Source organism: Eucyclogobius newberryi, unplaced genomic scaffold, assembly GCF_026437365.1.
Source record: "Eucyclogobius newberryi isolate DKJ021-1_F unplaced genomic scaffold, fEucNew1.0.hap1 SCAF_14, whole genome shotgun sequence".
NCBI lineage: Eukaryota > Metazoa > Chordata > Actinopteri > Gobiiformes > Gobiidae > Eucyclogobius > Eucyclogobius newberryi.
In genome coordinates, this window is record NW_027315768.1 from 29,117,420 (window position 1) to 29,140,698 (window position 23,279).

The 23,279-nt window shown below is 41.2% G+C and overlaps 1 protein-coding gene across 2 annotated transcripts in view; it reads right to left on the reverse strand.

Annotated features, from left to right (window-relative positions):
- LOC140359937 (neuropilin-2-like) overlaps nucleotides 1-23,279 on the reverse strand; it is a 185,515-nt gene that overhangs the window by 25,076 nt on the left and 137,160 nt on the right. For both annotated transcript variants that reach the window (XM_072445188.1, XM_072445189.1), the window contains exons 12-15: nucleotides 17,226-17,300; nucleotides 13,091-13,267; nucleotides 5,129-5,397; nucleotides 4,476-4,572 (exon numbers count right to left, since the gene is read on the reverse strand). In XM_072445188.1, coding sequence (XP_072301289.1) covers nucleotides 4,476-4,572; nucleotides 5,129-5,397; nucleotides 13,091-13,267; nucleotides 17,226-17,300 — 618 coding nt within the window. The remainder of the gene's footprint in view (nucleotides 1-4,475; nucleotides 4,573-5,128; nucleotides 5,398-13,090; nucleotides 13,268-17,225; nucleotides 17,301-23,279) is intronic.

Genomic DNA, 23,279 nt, shown 5'->3' on the forward strand with positions numbered 1-23,279 from the left:
GAAATAAAGGGGTTTCGCGCTGACAGGAAACGTGGCCTTGGTGTTTTTCTTTTCCCCGGCGCCTTTGGTCCGTTCCAGTTTGTCGGACTGTCTTCGGTTGTTTGAAAGCGAGGTGTAAATGGAAGCAGACGTCGAGGGAAGGAAGCAGAGAGGAGTCGGAGGAGAGGAAAAAAGGTGGTGTGGGAAATGAAAAGACAAAGAGCTGAGGCGGGTGGCGAGGGTGCGTTTGAGGGTCACGGGAACGCGGAGGTTTCGCCGCTGTTTGGGAATTGACGATGGATGTGGCAGGGAATGTGGAGTTTGCAGTTCAATGGAAGTGCAAGTATACCGTATTTTCCGGACTATACGTAGCACATTTTTTCATAGTTTTGGCCGGGGTGCGACTTATACTTATACTCCGGAGCGACTTATTTGTGATATTATCGTTATTTTCACACTTGCAACTGCATTTCATACTCCAGTCCTACTTATATATGTTTTTTTCTTCTCTATTATGCATTTTTTGGTGCGACTTATACTCCAGAAAATACGGTAATCTTATATTTAGCATCGTATGTGCACTGTGCAGACTATTTTTAATAAAAGCAATTACAAGTGCCACAATAGTTTTCCATATAGACGTGATATTAATGTTCGTTAGACTGGTGCACTGGAAAAAATTACAATCTTAAACAAGACAATAAGTTCAAAATTGATTGAAGTCGTATTTATCTTGATTTGAGTATATTTTCACTTTTTTGGCTTTTTTTTTTTTCCTCATTTCAAGTTAGAAAATGCTTGATTATTTCTTATTTTTGCGTAAAACAAGATATCGTATGCTTGTTCCATCTGCAATCTTACTGTAAGGTAGTCAAAACATGAAAATAAATACTACTTATTTCGAACATCTTATTTTCCAGTGCAATGGATAAAACTTCTTACTTCTGAAGTATTGTATTTATTTTTCTTCCCAATTCATAATACAACACAAAAGGAATTATTTGTTGTTTGGGGAATACTGGTCTAAATGCATATATTTTGCATGCTAAAGTTTGAATGTCTGCATATTATTAAACCTATAGACTATATGTTACTATATGTTATTATAAAACAGTAATTCCCACAAGATAATTAAAATTAATACATGCCAATCGCTTCTACAAAGTATTCAATAAAGATTACGCTTCTGTAACAGCTTTATTAACCAGAAAACACCATATTTTCCCACACTATAAGTCCCACTTTTTTCATAGTTTTGGCCGGGGTGCGATATATACTTATATTTATGCTTGTATACTTATACTCTGGAGTGACTTATATGTGATATTATTTGTTATTTTCACACTTGCAACCGCATTTCATACTCCAGTGCGACTTATATATGTTTTTTTCTTCTATATTATGCATTTTTTGGCTGGTATATAGGTACGGTATATATTTACTTGTTTAGCTGATGTTAGTTTTAAAAAGTCTAGTAACTGCACTCATACAGGCAAAAAATAAACTTTAAAATCAAGCAAAGATAGTTTGGACAGACGTGTAATTAATCCAATAATAACATAATGATACTTCAGTGTCAAAGTTCCTCACGTGTTCCACTTCAAACACAATGCATTTTAAAGCCGTTGTGATTTTTCTCATCCTACTTATTTGGTCAAATTATAAAGTGCACGAGAGATTTTACGCTCGGTGGAGGAGTCAAACGGCTCCACAATGGCTCTGATGAGGAGACATTGTTCACTTAATACTGCCATTGTCCAAAGACGAGACCCGTCATCAGTCCAATCAACTTCTGTTTCAATAAACCTCTGCTGCTGCGCTTTCTCTTCTTTCACCAATTATGGTTCTGTCGAAGGAAAAGGCTAACGTGTGAAGCTAATGTATGACGCTAGCGTGTGAAGCTAATGTATGAAGCTAATGTTTAAAGCTAACGAGTGAAGCTAACGTATGAAGCCAATGTATGAAGCTAAGGTACGTATAAAAATAATGTGTCAAGCTAACGTATGTACCTAATGTATGAAGCAAATGTATAAAGTTAACATATGAAGCTAATGTATTAAGCGAATGTATAAAGTAAACGTATAAAGCGAATGTGTGAAGCCAACGTATGAAACTAAGATATGTGTATACATCTAAAGTGTGAAGCTAATGTATGAAGACGGCTAATATTTAATGATTTTAAGCATTTAAAACCACTTTAGCACACACGTACTGTAAATGTACTTAATGTATATGTATGCACCTTTTACTTTACTTCATTTTCATGTGTATAATTGATGTCACACAATATTATCTCAAACGAATTGGTATAAGTTGGCACAATGATCAAATCTTTGTAAAAAAATATATATATATATTTTTCTAGTAGTGGAATATTCCATTTTGAACAGTCAATTTATGTGCTAACAGTCCATATTTTTTTATCTTTCAAAAAACCATAAACAATGACTGCAAGTGTTAAAGTGGAATAATCATTTATGTATTATATATTATGAAAAAACATGGTTAAGGAATAGACCTTTGCAAACAAACAAACAAACAAAAATAATTAAAAACTATAAATGGACATTTTTGCATGGATAACGTGTTTCCTCAAGAATAAAAAATTAATAAATCTTGGCACTTTAAAAATCCTTTTCACAAATGTTTTCAGACGCTTGAAGCAGCAGACGCAACACCGCCGAGAATATCAAACGCCTTCATAAACTGTGTAAAAATACTGATAATAAAAGTTAGATGAGGATCCGTGCCTGGCGGTCGCGTGTGGCCTACTTAATTTTTTATTTCTTTCTTCTTTCCGCGTCTGTGGGAACGGGGAGGAGCCAAGACGAGCGCTCTCCCCTGTGTCCCGCCTCACAGTAAAACAAACCATCAATTCAGGCTATAAAGGGGTTAAAATGCTTTGGTGCATCAGTGTTAATGTACAGCTGGGTCACTTAAACAACACGGGAACAGCCATGTCTGCTTATGTTCGCCTTCACCAGTGACAGCTCTGTCCGTAATGTGGACATTTTCTCTTGTGTTTCTGTGTCGTTTGAGTGTGAGAATTAAACACTGCAGGTCCAAATGAGCTAAAATAAGACGTTACAGCACGTGCAGTGTAAAGGATTTTGTCTGGGTCGAACTCTCACGCTGTCAATACATTCAAAGTAAGAGAAAACACATTCATTGAATATTTTCTGTTGCAATTTGGTGAGTGGGAAAGCTATAAAATTAGTTGTTACCGTATTTTCCGGACTATAAGTCATAGTTTTGGCCGGGGTGCGACTTATACTTATATTTATACTTACATATTTGTTATTTTCACACTTAAAACCGCATTTCATACCCCAGTGCAACCTTTTTCTTCTTTATTGTGCATTTTTTGGCCGGTGCGACTTATAGTCCGGAAAATACGGTAATAGTCATTTCAATCAATCAATTTCCATCTACAGCATTTCTTTGTAAAAATAAATGATCTTTGCACAGTATACTCGACTTGATATAGACTACGTTATCATAAACGATAGTCATAAATAATAATAATAATAATAATAATAATAATAATAATAATAATAACTTTTATTTATATAGCGCTTTTCAGTGACCCAAAGACGCTGAACATATATAAAAAAGGGGGGGTATTTACAGACAGGGGGGACAACACGTACAATACACATTAATATACAGATAAAATGAACAAGACAGAAGAAGTAGAGAGAAAAAGATGGGGATGTAACAGGGGGTAGAAGAGTAGGCAATGGGGTAGAGGAGGCTAGGTGTAGGGGAGGTCATAGGCTTGGGTGAAGAGGTATGTTTTTAGGCGGGATTTGAATGTTGTGAGTGAGGGAGAGTGGCGGACAGGTTGGGGGAGGGAGTTCCAGAGTCGGGGTGCTGTTCGGGAGAATGCTCTGTCGCCAAAAGTTTTGAGTCGGGATGTTGGTGCAGTCAGGGTGAGAGAGGAGGAGGATCAATAAATGTATTCTGTTCTGTTTGTGGTCCACGTCAGGAAAACAACATCAATCGTAAACCACCATTTGTGTGTAAATTATGACATATCCACCTCATGTATATGTTTTGTATCTGTAAAGTTGTATCTTAGTGAATATTACGAGTTTGAAACGGCATGACTTAATAATTAATGTATAAGATTGAGTAATTTTATTTATTGTTATTTGCACAAGGCGGAGATGGGATCGTAGTACTTCATGCCACTCCTTTTTGACCCCAAACTTGTACTAAATGTGATTTATTTTCGTTGAACGGAAGAAAATGTATGAAACATCATCCCTGATCAACTGCTCGAAATAAAGAAATCATCATTCATTCATACCCTGCGACAAGTTGGCCACTGTCCAGGGTGTACCCCGCCTAAGGCCCGAAGTCACTGGGATAGGCTCCAGTCACCCGCGACCCCGAAAGGGAACAAGCGGTAGAAAATGGATGGATGGAAGATTAATTCATCCTCGTTCAGTTTAATGATAAAAAAAACGTCCGTATGTAGTGATCAAACGTACGTGTGCAGTGCTCCAGGTCTACGCTGCTGCTCATGTGGATGTTGTCTATCCTGATGTGTCCTCTCGTCGAATGTTCAAAGAAGCCCTCGAAAACAACCTAGAAACAGAAAAGACACAAGCATATGCTCCGTGAGACAAAACTAAGCTTCAGTATTGCATCAGTGTGAGTGGAGAATGGTAGAGCCAAAAAAAAACGACACGAAAAAATGTAGAGATATGTGGGATCAACATTTTATATGACTCAGATTGTGTGGGGGGGGCTGGGGAATATATCAAAAAATGTCTATTATAACCTAAAATTAAAAGAATACAGCTATAAACTTACTATACAACGATCAATTTGCGCCACAAGATCACACAAACTCGATGACAAAACCGCACGGAAATGTTCAAAGCAAAAATGAACTTCTACCAAGACAAATACAGACAAAAAAGAAGGAGGAAACTATTTAATCTGATTTTAAGTTGCAGGAAAATTCCGCATTGTGTAGTAAAGTTACCATATGTGGTGTAAAATTGTAGAACTTGAAGATAGTCTTTCTGTGTTTGTTTGCTTTGTGCCATTTTATCGATGTCATGATAATTCAATACTTCTTTAAAACGCTCAACTGAAGCTCAATAATGACATAAATACATGAATAAAAAGCTTTTACCTGATACTCTTTGGGGCTTTGTGGCAGCACCGTGCGTCCTTCCCTCCACAGCGCCCCCTGGTCCCCGCGGAGGGACCACAGCAGCGTCTCGTCCTGGTCCGTGTCGCGCAGCAGCACCCTGAGGCTGCCCTGGGCCTCACCCTGGAGCTGGTAGTGGAAGAGCAGGCAGAGCGGCCCCTGCTCCGGCTCCAGCTCCGGGCTCAGCAGACGGGCACGCTTCCTCTGAGTGTGGGGCCCCGCGTCCACGTGGAGGTAGTTCCCCGACAGGTCTGGAGAGAGACCAGACGGGGTTAGGGAAAGGTTGGTTGGACGGTAAGTTGGTAAGTTGATAGATTTATTTGTTGGTCGGTAGATAGGTCAATAGGTTGGTTGGTTGGTTGATTGGTTGGTTGGTTGATATGTTGGTTGGTTGATAGGTTGATAGATTGGTTGGTCAGTTGATTTGATTGATAGATTGGTTGATACGTTGGTTGATTGGTTGATAGGTTGGTTAGTTAATTGGTTGATAAATTGATATATTGATAGATTGGTTGATAGGTCGATAGGTTGGTTGAAAGGTTGGTTGATTGGTTGATAAATTGATATATTGATAGGTTGGTTGATAGGTCGATAGGTTGGTTGAAAGGTTGGCTGATTGGTTAGTTGATAGGTTGATAGATTGATAGATTGGTTGGTCAGTTGATTTGATTGATAGGTTGGTTGATTGGCTAGTTGATTGGTTGATATATTGGTTGATGGGTCGATAGGTTGATAGGTTGGTTGAAAGTTGGTTGATTGGTTAGTTGATTGGCCAGTTGATTGGTTGATAGATTGATAGATTGGTGGTTGGTCGGTTGATTTGATTGATAGATTGGTTGGTTGATTGGTTAGTTGATTAGTTGATGATTGATTGTTTGTTTGTTTGTTTGATTGATTGATTGATTGATTGATTAGTTGATTGGTTAATAGTTTGGTTGATTGATAGGTTGGTTGGTTGGTCGGTTGATTTGATTGATAGGTTGGTTAGTTGGTTAATTGATTGGTTGGTTGATGGATTTAGAAGGAAGAAAGACTGAGGATTTATTCAAGATTCAAGAGTTTTTTCAGAGTTTTGGGGCTATCAATATTGGAGGCTTTTCCAAATATTGTGTCGTCCAATACTGACAATTTTGTCCATTTATGGCACCAATGTTTTTTCTCTGTGTCCATTTGTCATTCCCAGTTTGTCCTCAGAGCATCAGAGTTCATTTTAGAACAGACAAATGTGTAAAAATATATGGCTGTATGTTTACACAGTCATGAAACAAATTATTTTACATGCCAGATAAATACATTTTGCTATATTTTTGAATGGTAAATTTGAGAACTTTACTATAACTTAACATATATTTGTAGTCCTTGCTATGGATTTTAAAACTAGCAAATATCGGTTATCGGCCTCAACAGCAAATCCATATGAAACCGTTGCTAGATTTTTTTTCTCTAAAAGTGGAATCAAAAGGTGGTTTCTGTGTGTTAGACAGAAAAAAATATTCAAGCATAAAAAAAAACATTGCAATATTGTAGAATAAGTACAGTCAATAAGAAAGTTCAGTCGGTATAAGATTGATGGACTTCTCTTGGCTCTTCATACATATTAAACCCCTTGTCTACAAATTTCTTCCCATTCAGAATTATGAATTATATATTTAAATAGTTTTGAAGCAAGAAGTAGTATGAACTGTTTATAACTTAGATGTAATACTGCGCAAAACTCTGGATTGAATTCAAGCATAAAGTAGGTTATTAAGTCTACCAACAATAACCTTTCCTTATACGTTACCACTTTAACTAAATCTTAATTACCCGTAATAAAGCATGAACAACGACTTAAAACATAATGAACACCTATTTTATTAAGAACAATTCAGTATTAGATAGATGGATAGATATCTTTATTTCGGACTCATGTTCCATAGTAATTAGAGTAATTCATAGTCATTGGGGTTTGAGTATTAACTAAGAAGTTACTGAGCCTGAATCCTTCTTAATAAACTGTTTAAAGGGTTTGTTCATGCTTTATTAAGGCTTATCATGGTGTAGTTATGATCATCATACTGCTGTGACACACCACTGTAAACCTAATGTCACACAAACTATCTCACAATCTCAATATTGTAATTTTACAATAACTTTCTCCAAACCAGTCGCGCTCAGCCGTGACACGACATCACAAACCCAAACGCGCATTCAAAACCGCTCATTCATTTCTGCAGCGTCGGCAAACATTTAGCCACGCGCCGAGCTTTAGATCTCCTGAACGCAGCCCATAACTGTGACAGCCTCGTATATTTCCACCACGCCATTTGCATTTTACTCATTTATTGGATTCCATTTTAATGACTGATGCGATTCCGCTCGTGAAACAGCGGATGCGATGGGAGAAATGCGGCGGCGGCGGTCGCTCAGGGCTTTAAGGCATCGCCGCCATTATTGTGTGTGGTATTAGGCCGGGGCCGCAAATGAGTCCGCTATTTCATCATGAGCGGCTAATGACAGAGGAAAACAAAGGCAAAACACCACACACACACACACACGGACATGCTAGGCTACAGGCGAGCTAGCTCAACGGGGCTAATCCTTTTGAAAGGCGACGGTACGCGCTGTAGCTGCTGAAATCGGCGGCGACGTCATGGCAAAGTCGCCATGGGTTTCGGAATGATTCGAAACAATTCCAAATTAAAAGTAGGGGAGACCGGGGCACGATGTAGCGCCTTTATACATCTCGTTTTTTACTTCCCAGAAATGTAAACCGCACGTTATAGAATGAGTAGCAAATGAAAGAACAACATCGCGCGTATTCTAGTCTCTCCGTCTTGTACATCTAGAGATATAAAAGTTCAAACACGGGGCCGGAGGCTGTGTGTGTCGTGAACTGTCACTGTGAAGAGGCGGGGCTTATCAGTTCTGCAGTTTTAAACAGGAAGTTAATGAACCTGCTTCCATTATTGAACCGTTTTAGATTAATATTGCAGTTTACGATGAACGCAATGCGAAATGACGATCCGCTTGTGTTACAGTTCTATTTGAAGTACCGGAAAAAACAACAACAACATAATACCATACGTCTCCTTTAAATGTGCTTTCTGAACTTGACTTGACCAAATGCGCGTCAGAACTTGGTACATTCTCGCTGTGAGGATGAATATTGTCTTGATATTTAACCTCCCTCGATAAGAACAACATTAAGCGTTATATTTCCTTGATCGAGGTTCCAGTATGTAATAAAATGAAGACAAAAGCGCAGAAATATCGCTTTCCATATCAAAAGTGAGATACTGAAGTTCATCCGACGTAAACACAAACAAAAATACCTTGAAGTGAACTCGTGTGCGCCAGCCTTCAAACCCGTTCTTCGGCGTGCCTTTCTCCTCCCGTAGAGACGTGTTAATTAATTCCCTTCCTTTGTGCGTTCGCCGAGATCAAACGAGGAGAGGCAGGAAAACACGACAACTTTTCTCTAACTGTATTTAACGAGCCGCGGTAATTCGGGCCCCTCGTTCCTACTGCCTCCGAGTCAGAAAACACTGCCTCCTCAACCCAAATCCATTATTCATCCGGCGAAATGTGCCATCAAATCTGTTCAGCAATCGCACGCCAACATACATGCAGAGAGAGAAAACGCTGCTAATCTGGACTGGTTTAAACTTTCACAAATGTAAGTTTTGACTCATGACAAAAAACATGAGGGGTTCTTTTAACTGACAAAAAGGCAAAATAGAACATAGTTTACGCCGTTTAGCTTCACTACGCAGCATAAGTTTGTTAAAGACAGGGTTAACGTTAATGCTATATGTCTTTAATTGTTGCCTTGTGACCGCTAAAGCCACATTAGCAATTCGACTTTATCAATGGAATATATATATATATAGTAATTCGACTTTATCAATGGAATAAATATATAGTAATTCAACTTTATAAATGGAATATATATATAGTAATTCGACTTTATCAATGGATTATACCGTATTTTCTGCATTATAAGGAGCACTGGATTATAAGGGAAACAAAACGTGTACCACAAAAAAACACTTTGTGGTCAGTAAGCACAATATACAGTATATAAGGCGCAGTGGATTATAAGGCGCACTGTCGTTTTTTGAGAAAATTGAAAGCTTTTAAGTACGCCTTATAGTGTGGAAACTACGGTATAGCAATTCGACTTTATCAATGGAACAATCCGACTTTATTAATGGAATATATATATAGCAATTCGACTTTATCAATGGAACAATTCGACTTTATCAATGGAACTCTTTAAACATAATTTCAATAATAACTATAAATGGAATACAATAAAGCTATACCTTCACCTTAAGTTCATAAAAGTCAATCTTACATGATATGTCCCCTTTAAGTACACAATGACTGCAGAAACAGAGAGCACTCGAAGAGGAGTATTCCATGTTATAATCCTCTTTGTCCCTTCAACACCAATGGAGTGTATTTTACAGTGTGCTCTGTTACTACATGAAGCCATTCTTTCTTTAAACTGCCAGCCTGGGTCTTCACAGATCTTAAACTCCCCCTTTCCTCCCTTCCTCCCTTCTCTCGTTCTCTCTCGGATTCCTCTCCTAAAGCCTAAAACGCCTCTCTCTATGACAGCTCTGCTCTGATTTGCATACAGAAGACAGCTCGGAGACAGACGGCTGCTGCTAATGTTGTGTAGAGCAAGACTTTATGTCGTGTTCTTGTCTGACGGAGGAGACCAGGACGCTGCGAAATCAATTACACTTCTGAGCACACACAAACACATACACGTACTGCACAGACACACAAGCACACACACACGTACTGCACAGACACACAAACACGTACTGCACAAACACACAAACACACACACACACACACACACACACACACACATACACACACACACACAAACGCACACGTACTGCACGGACACACACACACACACACACACACACACACACCTGGAGTTCTCAAACACACCTTCAGCTCTGTGCGTGAGTGTCCGAGCCTCTGGGGGAGCTGTAGAGCTAAGCCAGCACTACTGTCAAAACCATCACACACTTATCAGACACGGCCCCGGGACAAGAGAGGGCCCCGACAGAGGAGAAGAAGAGTGTACGAGTGTGCGTGTGTGTGTGTGTGTATGTGTGTGTGCGCGTGCGTGCGTGCGTGTGTGTGTGAGTGAGTGAGTGTGAGTGTGTGTGTGTGTGCGTGTGTGTGTGAGTGAGTGTGAGTGTGTGTGTGTGTGAGTGTGTGTGTGTGTGTGTGTGAGTGTGTGTGTGTGTGTGTGTGTGTGTGTGTGAGTGTGTGTGTGTGTGTGTGTGTGTGTGTGTGTGTGCGTGTGTGTGTGTGTGCGTGTGTGTGTGTGTGAGTGTGTGTGTGTGTGTGTGTGTGTGTGTGTGCGTGTGTGTGTGTGTGCGTGTGTGTGTGAGTGAGTGAGTGAGTGTGTGTGTGTGTGTGTGTGCGTGTGTGTGTGCGTGTGTGTGTGAGTGAGTGAGTGTGAGTGTGTGTGTGTGTGAGAGAGTGAGAGAGAAAGAGAGTGAGTGTGTGAGAGAGAGAGAGAAAGAGGGAGGGAGAGAGAGAAGGAATGAAAGCGAGAGAGGGAAAGAAAGGGGGAGGGAGAGGGTGTGGATGAAAAAGTGGAAGAGGAAGAGAAAGAGAGAGGGAGAGAGAGAGAGAGAGAGAGAGAGAGAGAGAGTGGGAAAGGGAGAGGCAAGGAAAGAGGAAGAAGGAAAGGGGGAGAAAAGAGGAAGAGAAAGCAATTGAGAAGAAAGGAAAGAAGGAGAGGGGGATAGAGTAGCAGGGATGAAGGGGGAGAAGGGGAGAGCGAGCGGGGAGGTACAATATGGAGAAGTAGAGAGGGGTGAGAGAAGGAGAGAGAGAGAGAGAGAGAAAGGCGGGATGAGTGAGAGGGAAGATGAAAGACAGAGAAGGAGAGAGAGAGGGGGAGAGATGGTGCAAGAAGATCAGAAACATGGAGGAGAGGATGAAGGGAGGATGAAGGGAGGATGAAGAGAGGATGAAGAGAGGATGAAGGGAGGATGAAGAGAGGATGAAGGGAGGATGAAAAGAGGATGAAGAGAGGATGAAGAGAGGATGAAAAGAGGATGAAGGGAGGATGAAAAGAGGATGAAGAGAGGATGAAAGGAGGATGAAGAGAGGATGAAAAGAGGATGAAGAGAGGATGAAAAGAGGATGAAGAGAGGATGAAAAGAGGATGAAAAGAGGATGAAGGGAGGATGAAGAGAGGATGAAAAGAGGATGAAGAGAGGATGAAAAGAGGATGAAGGGAGGATGAAAAGAGGATGAAGGGAGGATGAAAAGAGGATGAAGAGAGGATGAAAAGAGGATGAAGAGAGGATGAAAAGAAGATAAAGGGAGGATGAAAAGAGGATGAAGAGAGGATGAAAAGAGGGGCGGAGTTCCGAGGAGGAGGGTCTTAGAACGGACTCACACCGCACCGAGCTCAAGCGGCGTTTGTTCACTCGTTTCCGCACGTCCAGGCTCGAAAACACCAGCGAAACCATCAACTCCTCTGTCGAACCAGTTTGAAAACATCAGCACAAATTCCCAAGCGATTATTGACGCCGTCCGTGTGAAAAAGAACACTCAAAACCAGAATAAAGACAAATTCACATGCACGAAATGGCCATTTTAGGAGCGCTATTTGTTGTGAAACGGCAGTAAACGTCAGAAAAACCTCAGGAGTTTTGCTGAAAGTACTGAATAATCGACCGGTTTGCGTCTTTGCCGATGTCCAAACACGTTTTTCCTCACAATCTTACGGCATTAAGACTATGCCAATTATCTAGAAATCAAAATAAGCACAGATATTATAACAACGGGCGCTAAAAGTCGCCGAATTAAGCGTGTCTCAAACGAAAACAGTCTGAAACCGTGACATTTCACTGCCTCAGCTGTAAAACGCCGTCGGCCATGGAAACCACCTATTTCCCGTTAATTAGTTCGAAATGCAACAAAGCAGGTCAACAAGAAAGTTCTCCGCGTCTTTAACGGGTGGAAAGTAACTCATGACAAAAGCAGACTTCACTGTAACTGAGAGGATTTTTCAGGTATTTTTAAACGTGTAATTGAGAATAATTGTAGCCATTTAATTGTGATTAGCTCTGTTTAAAGTCTTATGAGTTACGGAAGCACAGTCCTAATAATGTCTTCAATATTTGCATTCGCAGCGACTTCTTATCCAGAAAGAACAATTTAAAGGGCGTATTACGATTAATAGGGATTTATTTTGAGTAAAACTGTAATAAAAATGATAGTTTTACACCAGTCGAAAAGTTTAAAAATCTGTAGAAAATAACAGGAAATGACATCACACCAGGAAAGCTCACAACTTATATATATTTTACACAAAATAAACTACTGTTTTGACCCTCTAAACATGAATTCAACCAAATTTGTTGAATTCATGTATATATTTTTATTTGTGAATTATATTTTTTTTTAACATATGATTTGGCCCAGTGGTTGCTGGGTAATTTCCCAGTGTGATGTCATCAATTACAACCAGGAAGTAAAATTATAAACCTAAAAAAAAAAAAGTATGTTCTGGGATAAAATGTGTAAAAAAAAAATTGTGGCAAAATTTTAAACATACCGTATTTTCCGGACTATAAGTCGCACCTTTTTTCATAGTTTTGGACGGGGTGCGACTTATACTTATATTTATACTTATATACTTATACTTTCGGAACGACTTATATGTGATATTCTTTGTTATTTCACACCTGCAACTGCATTTCACACTCCAGTGCGACTTATATATGTTTTTTTCTTCTATTATGCATTTTTTGGCTGGTGCGACTTATACTCCAGTGCGACTTATAGTCCAGAAAACACCGTATTTATCTTAACTGCACTTTATTTCAATTAATGTGACAATAACTCAACATTCTGTCGTTTTACTCCAGCCGTATGAGCTTGAGCATGCGTGCACTGATTGTGACTCACTGTCGGAGGCCTGGGTCAGGTCCAGCCGGCTCCCGTGGGTGCCGTGGGTGCCGTGCCCCGTCGACGTGCCACCGTTGGCCGCGTGCAGGGACCAGCTGACACCGGACTGGGGATCCGCCGACCAACCGCACAGACTGGACTCGAAGTCGCACACGGCCGAGAGAGAAGGAGTGGTGGCTGTGGAGGGAGAGAGGGAGAGACGGAAGGGGTGAGGAAAAGAGTTATCACCGTCTACGTCTCAAAAAAGGCAGCGCTTTTCAACGTTTTTTTAGTCGAGCGTAGAGATGTCACGGTATCACATTGTAGCGAGAAAAAACACCATCATTTAAGGATTATTCACAATTACTGGGATCATAAGCAGATCAGAAGTTCCCTAAGTTTGTGACAAACCCAAACGTCCTGAATTACACAATAAAGTTAAAAGGTGGAAAAAACAAAGAAGAAAAACGCTTAATATTTACATTGAATTTTAAAGACACATTTTAGCTTCATGATTATTATTTTCCAGTTCTAGTAATTTAGTTGCAGTTATTTTGTGAACTTAATAAGCACGATTATCGATTAGCCAATAATCTAGGGTTAAACTTTTACTGTAAATATGCTGTAATCCACTAAAACATCATCCAATGACACCAATTAGAAAATAAAATTTAAAAAAAACTTATAGCTACCAACTTAAAGTGCCTCTGACAGGTTGAACTACTCATTGAACTAAAATACAGTTGATTTAATTTTGCTCAAATTTTTAAAAATGTTATCACAGAATAGCACATTTTTCAGCTTTATATTTTCTCTTCCTGTTTGTAATCGATGACATCACACAAGGAAATTACCCAGAAAACACTGGGCAAAAACTCTAATGTCATAATTTGTTTTACTTGACAAACACAAATATATAAGAGTGTTATTCATTTATTTTTCAAAAAACGTGTTTCTTTTGTGTAAATTCTCCATGTGTCCCTTGTGTGATGTCACTTCCTGTCATTTTCTGCAGATTTTCAACGTTTTCTCCACAAATACTTACTCAATTGGTGTGAAAGTATCATTTATCTTTACAACAGGTATAAATACACCAAATAAAGTCAAAATTAAAACAAAATTAAAAACCTGTCATAGGCACTTTAAATCTGCTTCTGGCAATACAATATAATTTGACATTTTTAGAGTGTTTTGGTAATTGCAACTTGTATATCTTGGCTTTAGTAATTCCCTAGACATTTGGACAACATCAACAAGAAAATGGTATATTTGGACGTATTTAGCTTGCAAAGGGCACACATTCATAGTTAGCAGCCTCTCTTCTTTAGTGAAACTGTAACGATTGGAAAAAAGCCTGGCCCAAATGTCCCGGGAGCGTCTTTAAGCAGAAAATGAGCCTTTCCAAAGTGGTACCAGAATGCCCAGCGAAGTCTAATCCAATTGAGCGTTTGGCAGACGTAAAAAAAAAAAACACGCGGGCATTTGACTCGACTTGTCCGCGGAGGGAGGACGGACCCGTCTTATACAAAAAAAAAAGACCACCGACGCTTTGAGAACGCGATACAAGGAATTATGAGTCTGGAAGAACTTCAAGCTAAATGTCGATTTGGAAAGGATTTGTGGAGCTGGAAACTTTACGCGCTGAACTATTTACAACGAGCCAAATAAAATAGAAGTGGAACAAATTGTGTCTCTGCGGGGGAATCGGGAACCGACTTCAGCGATTGGGGCTGTAAAGTTTGTACGGATTCAAGCGCTTGTAAAAGGTCTTTTTTTGTTCTTATGTGTGTTTAGAGAGCTCAGAATATGTCCTTACAAGGTTACATGGATATATTATTATTATTATACTACTATATCGCTTCTGAGGTATTTTCTTTTAATGATAAAGCACATTTTTAGCATGTAAAAGAATGTCATTGAAGGAGAAAGCACCCATTCTTTCTTTTTTTCATAAAGACAAATACGTTTTACACGAGTACATATGGTAAAAGCAGTTCTTATGGTCAAAATGAGACCGCTGTGTGTTTGTCTGCATTTATTTATACGTCTTTTTATTGTCCGAGGACCGGGAAGTGCGCTGTTAGCATGCTAGCTGTTGTTAGCATTAGCGTTAGCGGTACAACGTCGCTCTGGCCTCTGAAAGTTGTGAAAAGTGCTAATAAACTCGCAGCTGTGAACAATTAGGATGCTTGGAACGCGTTTGGGAAGTGAGGAATACGCTTTCAGCCATTAAAAAGAACTAGTTTAAAATGAGCTCGTTCTGTTTTTCACGTTTTTAAGCCAGTGAAAATAACCGCACAGCACCTTTAATGTGTTTATCTTTAAAATACAGTATGAGCGACGCAGTTTTGACGAGAAATATGTGGTCAAAACAATATTACATAAGACAATACGTTTTTATTAAGAGTTTAAGAGTTTTTTTGGTAAGAGTTTTATTAGAGCTTTTCTGTAAGAGTGTTTTATAAGTCATCTGTTTTTTATTATTTACTTCTGTACCTACTTTGTGTTGCAACACTGGAATTTCCCCATTGTGGGACAAATAAAGGCTTATCTTATCTTATCTAAAAGTGGTTGAATTAAGTAGTATTTATCTTAATTTGTGTATATTTTGACTTTCTTGAAATACGTTTTGCCAATAGAACAAGTAGGTTTTGTTATCATTTCAAGTGCAGTAGCATTGTTTTTTTCTCATTTCAAGCTAGAAAATGCTTGTACTTTTTATTTCAAGTAAAAACACGATATTCTCTGCTTGTTCCATTGGCAATCTTACTTTAAGGCAGTCAAAATATACCCAAAAACAAGAGAAATACAACTTATTTCAAGTACTTTTTAATTCATTCTATCATTTTTTCATTTTAAACTTCACTTTATTGTACAAAAAAAAAGTACTGTATTATCTCAGTAAAATGAAAGCCTCTGTTGCAGTGGGATAGTACTTTAAATCCGCCTGTGTGTGTGTATAAATACATGTACGACGTGTGTGTGAAGGTGAACTGGTCGTCTGGCATCGGGAGCTTATTTTCACTCCCCCAGAACCTCTCCTGCTTCCTGTGGGACCGAGGATTCAAACCGAGCTCAAAGCCAGAGAAAAATCCACATGACATCATCGGTTTGACCTCAGCGTGGCGTGTAAGTGCGGAGGGGAGGCAAAGATGAAAACGACTAGTATTCAGAATATTAATCTTAAATGGGACGGTTTCAGCTGCTGCAGATTGATGCTGGTGGTGGCAGAGGTGGGCAAGGGTAGCAAACGGTTTAGTAAGACCACGTTGGGAGGATCCTCCACTGGAATAAGAGGAAGTGTCTGGACGTAGCATCTGACAAAACGTTAAAATAATCTAATAAAAGTCTGTTATTTCAACTAATGGACTGCAAAAATGAGAAAAATGACTGAACGAGTGGAACTAGTAGCACAGTGGGAACCCAACGTTTTACACAAGTAAGAGCGCAAAAGATATTCTCACGCATCTGTTATTCTTTTTATTAAGTAAATAAGCCCATACATTATATGGCTTTAAACACTGTGTGAGTTGTGTGGTCCTTGTTTTATTTATTTATGTTAATACTTTTTATTTTTTACAGTTTTATTTGATTTGTTGTTTTTAACCACTATTTATTCATTTAGATTTATTTGCTGTTTTTTTATTTTTATTATTTTACTATTTTATTTTATTATTATTTTTGGTTATGAGCACTGGTAGAGCAAGTGTATTTTAATGTTTCGTGTGCAACACTTTGGGAACGTTTCAGCTTGATAAAATGTGCTATATAAATAAAGTGGATTGAATGAATATGAGTGATTTCCTAAATTTACAAATTTTCGGTGTTTTTTCCATGTGATTACTGCTCAAGCGGGGTCATGGGGCGTTTCGGAGCCAGCATAGACAAGTTAACGATTATTCAATTAGTCAATTATTTCAGAATCAGAATAGGCTTTAGTGCCATTGTCAGTGAACAAAAGTAATTTAGCATTAAAGGTGCAACATACAACAAGGAAGAATGTTGGCAATTATTTCAACAATCGATTTGATGCGATTCATTGATGAACTTGTTGGAATCGACCAAACCTTTCACAAAAGAAGATCATTTAGACTCTAAACCTGAAACAAATCCTACCAGGGCTACTTAACCCATGATAGGGACAGAGAGAGTTTACCTGGTCTCATGACTGGAGTGGTGTGTTCCACTTTGGGCAGTGTGGGAGTCGCTGTGTCCGGGACAGTGGTGCTCTCTGGGAAAAAAGAAAAAAAACACAAGGTAAAAATCTGATGCAGGATACAGTTTTCAAAGCCGCAACAGTCAAAATAACATTATAATGTCAATTCAAATGACAGTAAAAATGTTTAATAAGTCAAGAAATGTATTTTCGAGGGAGTCATTCACATTGTCAAGATGAATGTTGAAATCCCCTGAAATAAGAATTGAATCATATTGTCATATTAGATAATAAATCTGCAAATTCATAGATAAAGCTAGATTTGTGTCTGGGAGGGCAATAAACAGTGAGTTCAAGAGCAGAACCAGCAGATTTCATAATTAATGCTAAATACTACTCCTACTCCTACTGCTACTGCTGCTACTACTACTACTACTACTACTACTGCTACTACTACTACTACTACTCCTACAACTACTACTACTACTACTACTCCTACTCCTACTCCTACTCCTACTACTACTACTACTACTACTACTACTACTACTACTACTACTACTACTACTACTACTACTACTACTACTACTACTACTACTACTACTACTAGTACTACTACTACTACTACTACTACTACTAGTACTACTACTACTACTACTACTACTACCACTACCACTACCACCACCACCACTACTACTACTACTACTACTACTACTACTACTGCTGCTACTACTACTACTACTACTACTACTAGGTTGAATAAGAACCAAGCAAGACTTTCTGATCTTGAGCAGTAGGCAAAGGGAAAATCTGGGGGGATTCTTGGGTTATTCAAGTGAATCCAGTGAACAACAGCCCAGTGGTTTTAACTTTGACAGGTGATCTTGTGTTGGTTTTACAAGATTAGTCAATGTGATGTTTCCGCGTACAACAATATTGTGGCGCATTCATAAAAAGTGTCATGTTATCTTCGGTTCAACATACGCAAACAAAAGTCTCAGAACTAAAACAACACATTACACACAAAATGTCCCAAACACGTCAACTATGATTTGGGAGGATTCAAGGCCCCACGACTTGGACAATATTTTGCTTTCGAGTTTGAATAAGTAAGATGAGATGAACTGCAAACAAAGCGGTCAACAATTTGCGTTTGATTCAACATAACACGAGCCAAATGGTGAGAAAACGCTCGATGAACTGACGCGAGCCTGCGTTTCTGTTTCGTGCGCATCGTTAATTCATCGTGTAATGTTGATTGATGAAGTCCTGACATTGACCTCGGTGAAAGGCCAGCGCGAGGCCACAGACTGACCATCGAAACACACGTCAGCAGAAGAACATGTCAGAGTGACCTCCAGACCTCCTGCTGCCAGTGGACGCTTTACAGAGCGCACAGCAGAAGTTCTCACAAGAAAAAGCTGATGATGATTTGGTTTGCAGGTTATAGGACGTTACGGGTCAGATCTGTGAAGAGCCTGCTCCTTTTAATTCATTCTTTGTGTAGTTGTATGTCACTATGGGGGAAAATAAATACATAAATAACAAAAAAAATCAATGAGAAAGAAAGAAAGAAAGAGTTTTTAGCAAGTATTTTTGAGCAATAAAATCACCAGTAATTCAATAAAATGCAATATAACACTTAATAACAATTACACTTTTAACTGCCTTAATAAAGCATGAACAAATACTTAATTCATTATGAACAGATACTTTAATATGAATGATTCAGGTTTGATTGATGATTCAGATTGAAAAAGTAATTTAAACTAAAATACTTTAGTATTTAGTAATACAGTATCTTAACACTTGTTTTCTATATATTCTTCTGAGCTAATAGATTTTAAAGTTGATATTATTATTTCTATAAAAAACGTTATATTTTTGCTAAATAAGCTTAATAATCTGACACATTTAATGGTTCTTTGGTGGATGTCTCTTAAAACAAGATACACACGATTTTTTGTCTAGATTTAAGATAATAAAACATTTGATTGTGTGAAATTTGACAGTGAGACAAATATATAAAACCCCTCCACTAGAAAAGTTACATAGTGCACCTTTAAAATTGCCCAGAATCAGTGTTTTTTTTGTCTTTTTTGCAGTGTGTCTCAGTGTGTTTAAGGGTCCTTTTTGTGGTGTTGAATGTGGTTTTGCGAGGCAGAACTATAGGTTTATTGTGACAAAAGACATGAAGAACGATGAGCGAGAGGAGGATATTATGACAGCGGAGGGAAGGAGAGAGGAAAGTTTGCGGTGAAGCTTCTGAGAAGGGTTAAGTGTGTGGTGATGTGGCATGTGGCGAACAAAGCCCAGACATGTGCATCTGTTTTAAGTGTGTGGGAGGCCTGTGTGTGTCGATTGTGTGTAGGACATGGAAACGGTTAACTTCTTTACCACTGCAGATACGTTAGTTACATGTTGTTTTAATACATTGACCTTGTTTTTATGTTAATTCCATGCTACTTCATGTATTTATATATTTTAACTTAAAAAATGTGCAACATGAATGCTGTAAAACTGACAAAGTGATGGTAAATATAAAGAAAATCATCAAAACGAAGATACGCCTGAATATCCATCCATCCATCCATCCATCTTCTGCCGCTTTATCCGGGGCCGGGTCGCGGGGGCAGCAGTCTGAGCAGGGACTCCCAGACTTCCTTCTCCCCAGACACTTCCTCTAACTCCTCCGGGGGGATCCCGAGGCGTTCCCAGGCCAGCCGAGAGACACAGTCTCTCCAGTGTGTCCTGGGTCTTCCCCGGGGCCTCTTCCCGGTGAGACATGCCTGAAACACCTCCCGAGGGAGGCGCCCAGGAGGCATCCGAAACAGATGCCCGAGCCACCTCAGCTGGCTCCTCTCGACGTGGAGGAGCAGCGGCTCTACTCCGAGCTCCCCCCGTGTGGCCGAGCTCCTCACCTTATCTCCAAGGGAGCGCCCAGCCACACGGCGGAGGAAACTCATTTCGACCGCTTGTATCCGCGATCTTGTTCTTTCGGTCACTACCCAAAGCTCATGACCATAGGTGAGGGTAGGAACGTAGACCGACCGGTAAATAGAGAGCTTTGCCTTTCGGCTCAGCTCCCTCTTTACCACAACGGTCCGATGCAGCGACTGCATCACTGCAGCCGCTGCACCGATCCGCCTGTCGATCTCACGCTCCATCCTTCCCTCACTCGTGAACAAGACCCCGAGATACTTGAACTCCTCCACTTGGGGCAAGGACACCCCACCCACCTGGAGAGGGCAAGCCACCTTTTTCCGGTCGAGAACCATGGCCTCGGATTTGGAGGTGCTGATTCTCATCCCAGCCGCTTCACACTCGGCTGCAAACCGTCCCAGTGCATGTTGCAGGTCCGGGTTTGATGGAGCCATCAGGACAACATCGTCTGCAAACAGCAGAGATGAGATCCTGTGGTCCCCAAACCGGACACCCTCCGACCCCTGACTGCGCCTAGAAATTCTGTCCATAAAAATTATGAACAGAACCGGTGACAAAGGGCAGCCCTGGCGGAGTCCAACATGCACTGGGAACAGGTCTGACTTACTGCCGGCAATGCGAACACAGCTCCTACTCCGGTCATACAGGGACCGGACAGCCCTGAGCAAAGGGCCCCGGACCCCGTACTCCCGGAGCACCCCCCAAAGGACACCCCGAGGGACACGGTTGAAAGCCTTCTCCAGATCCACAAAACACATATGGACTGGTTGGGCAAACTCCCATGAACCCTCGAGCACCCGATGGAGGGTATAGAGCTGGTCCAGTGTTCCACGACCGGGACGAAAACCACTCTGCTCCTCCTGAATCCGAGGTTCGACTATCGGTCGGATTCTCCTCTCCAGTACCTTGGAATAGACCTTACCCGGGAGGCTGAGGAGTGTGATCCCTCTGTAGTTGGAACACACCCTCCGGTCCCCCTTCTTGAACAGAGGGACCACCACCCCAGTCTGCCAGTCCAGAGGCACGGTCCCCGAACGCCACGCGATGTTGCAGAGACGTGTCAACCAAGACAGTCCTACAACATCCAGATACTTTAGGTACTCAGGGCGGATCTCATCCACCCCCGGAGCCCTGCCACCGAGGAGTTTGCGAACAACCTCAGTGACTTCAGCTTGGGTGATGGATGAGCAAGCCACCGAGTCCCCGGTCTCCACTTCCTCTTCGGAAGACGTGACTGAGGGATTAAGGAGATCCTCAAAGTATTCCTTCCACCGTCCGACGACATCCCCAGTTGAGGTCAGCAGGCCTCCACCCGCACCGTAAACGGTGTTGGTGAGACACTGCTTCCCCCTCCTGAGGCGCCGGACGGTTTGCCAGAATTTCTTTGGTGCCGACCGATAGTCCTCCTCCATGGCCTCCCCGAACTCCTCCCAGGCCCGGGTTTTTGCCTCTGCGACAGCACGAGCCGCGGCTCGCTTGGCCTGCCGATACCCGTCGATGACCTCCGGAGACCTACAAGCCAGAGTGGCCTGATAGGCCTCCTTCTTCAGTCTGACGGCATCCCTTACTTCCGGTGTCCACCACCGGGTTCGGGGGTTGCCGCCACGACAGGCACCGGAGACCTTGTGACCACAGCTCCGAGCAGCCGCATCAACAATGGAGGCGGAGAACATGGTCCACTCGGACTCAATGTCCCCAACCTCCCCCGGGACATGGGAGAAGCTCTCCCGGAGGTGCGAGTTGAATACCCTACTGACAGAGGGCTCCACTAGACGTTCCCAACAGACCCTCACAATGCGCTTGGGTCTGCCAAGTCTGTCCGGCTTCCTCCTCCGCCAGCGGATCCAACTCACCACCAGGTGGTGATCGGTTGACAACTCTGCCCCTCTCTTCACCCGAGTGTCCAAGACACGCGGCCGGAGGTCTGATGACACGACAACAAAGTCGATCATTGACCTCCGGCCTAGGGTGTCCTGGTGCCATGTGCACTGATGGACACCCTTGTGCTTGAACATGGTGTTCGTTATGGACAATCCGTGGCTAGCACAGAAGTCCAATAACTGAACACCGCTCGGGTTCAGATCGGGGAAGCCGTTCTTCCCGATCACCCCTCTCCAGGTGTCACTGTCATTGCCCACGTGGGCGTTGAAGTCCCCCAGTAGAACAACGGAGTCCCCGGTCGGTGCACTGTCCAGTACCCCTCCCAAGGACTCCAAGAAGGCCGGGTACTCTGCACTGCTGTTCGGCCCGTAGGCCGCCACAACAGTGAGAGACCTGTCCCCCACCCGAAGGCGGAGGGACGCGACCCTCTCGTTCACCGGGGTAAACTCCAACACGTGGCGGCTGAGCTGAGGGGCTATCAGCAAGCCCACACCAGCCCGCCGCCTCTCCCCGCGGGCAACACCAGAGAAGTGGAGCGTCCAGCCCCTCTCGAGGAGATGGGTTCCAGAGCCCAAAATGAATATGTTTCGCGTAATTTCTTTGTTTTTCTTACATTTTGTGCCGTGGATTAATCAAAATATATTGGAAAAACTGTGAAAAATATCTTTTACTTCTAAATAAATGTTAACTATTCTAATAAACCAAGAACACATTTCAAATCTGGGTTGCAAGTTGAAGTGCAATTGAACCAGAATCACAAGTAGAAATGAAAAAACTGCAGTAACCTAATGAACTCTGTGGTATAAATCTTTTTAAATTGACAAAATGTTTTGAATTGCATGAGATTTTCGCATTTGTTTTCTGATTTCTCAAATGCCACTGTGTTAAATGGGCACTGTGAACTCAATCTGCAAGAAAACAAACTAATGCACATTCAAAATCTAACCACAATTTGACAGAAAAGAACACATTCGTCTAAAATCATCAAAACCGTCTTCAAACCATTTCAACTCAACCATAGACGTTTGGCCGTTCACAGTGAAATCCTATCTCGTTCTAGCATCACCACAAACATTCATCTTTTCCGTAACTCTTGTCCCGTTGCCGTGGTGTCAGAAGCTGTGTTTTGGGTTTCATTTGCATTTGTCGGCTGCAACCGTCGTTGTAATTTGCTTTCCGGGTTCTTTCTGTGGCGTTTATGTCACGTCCAAACAGCGGCTCGCTAAATCGTTT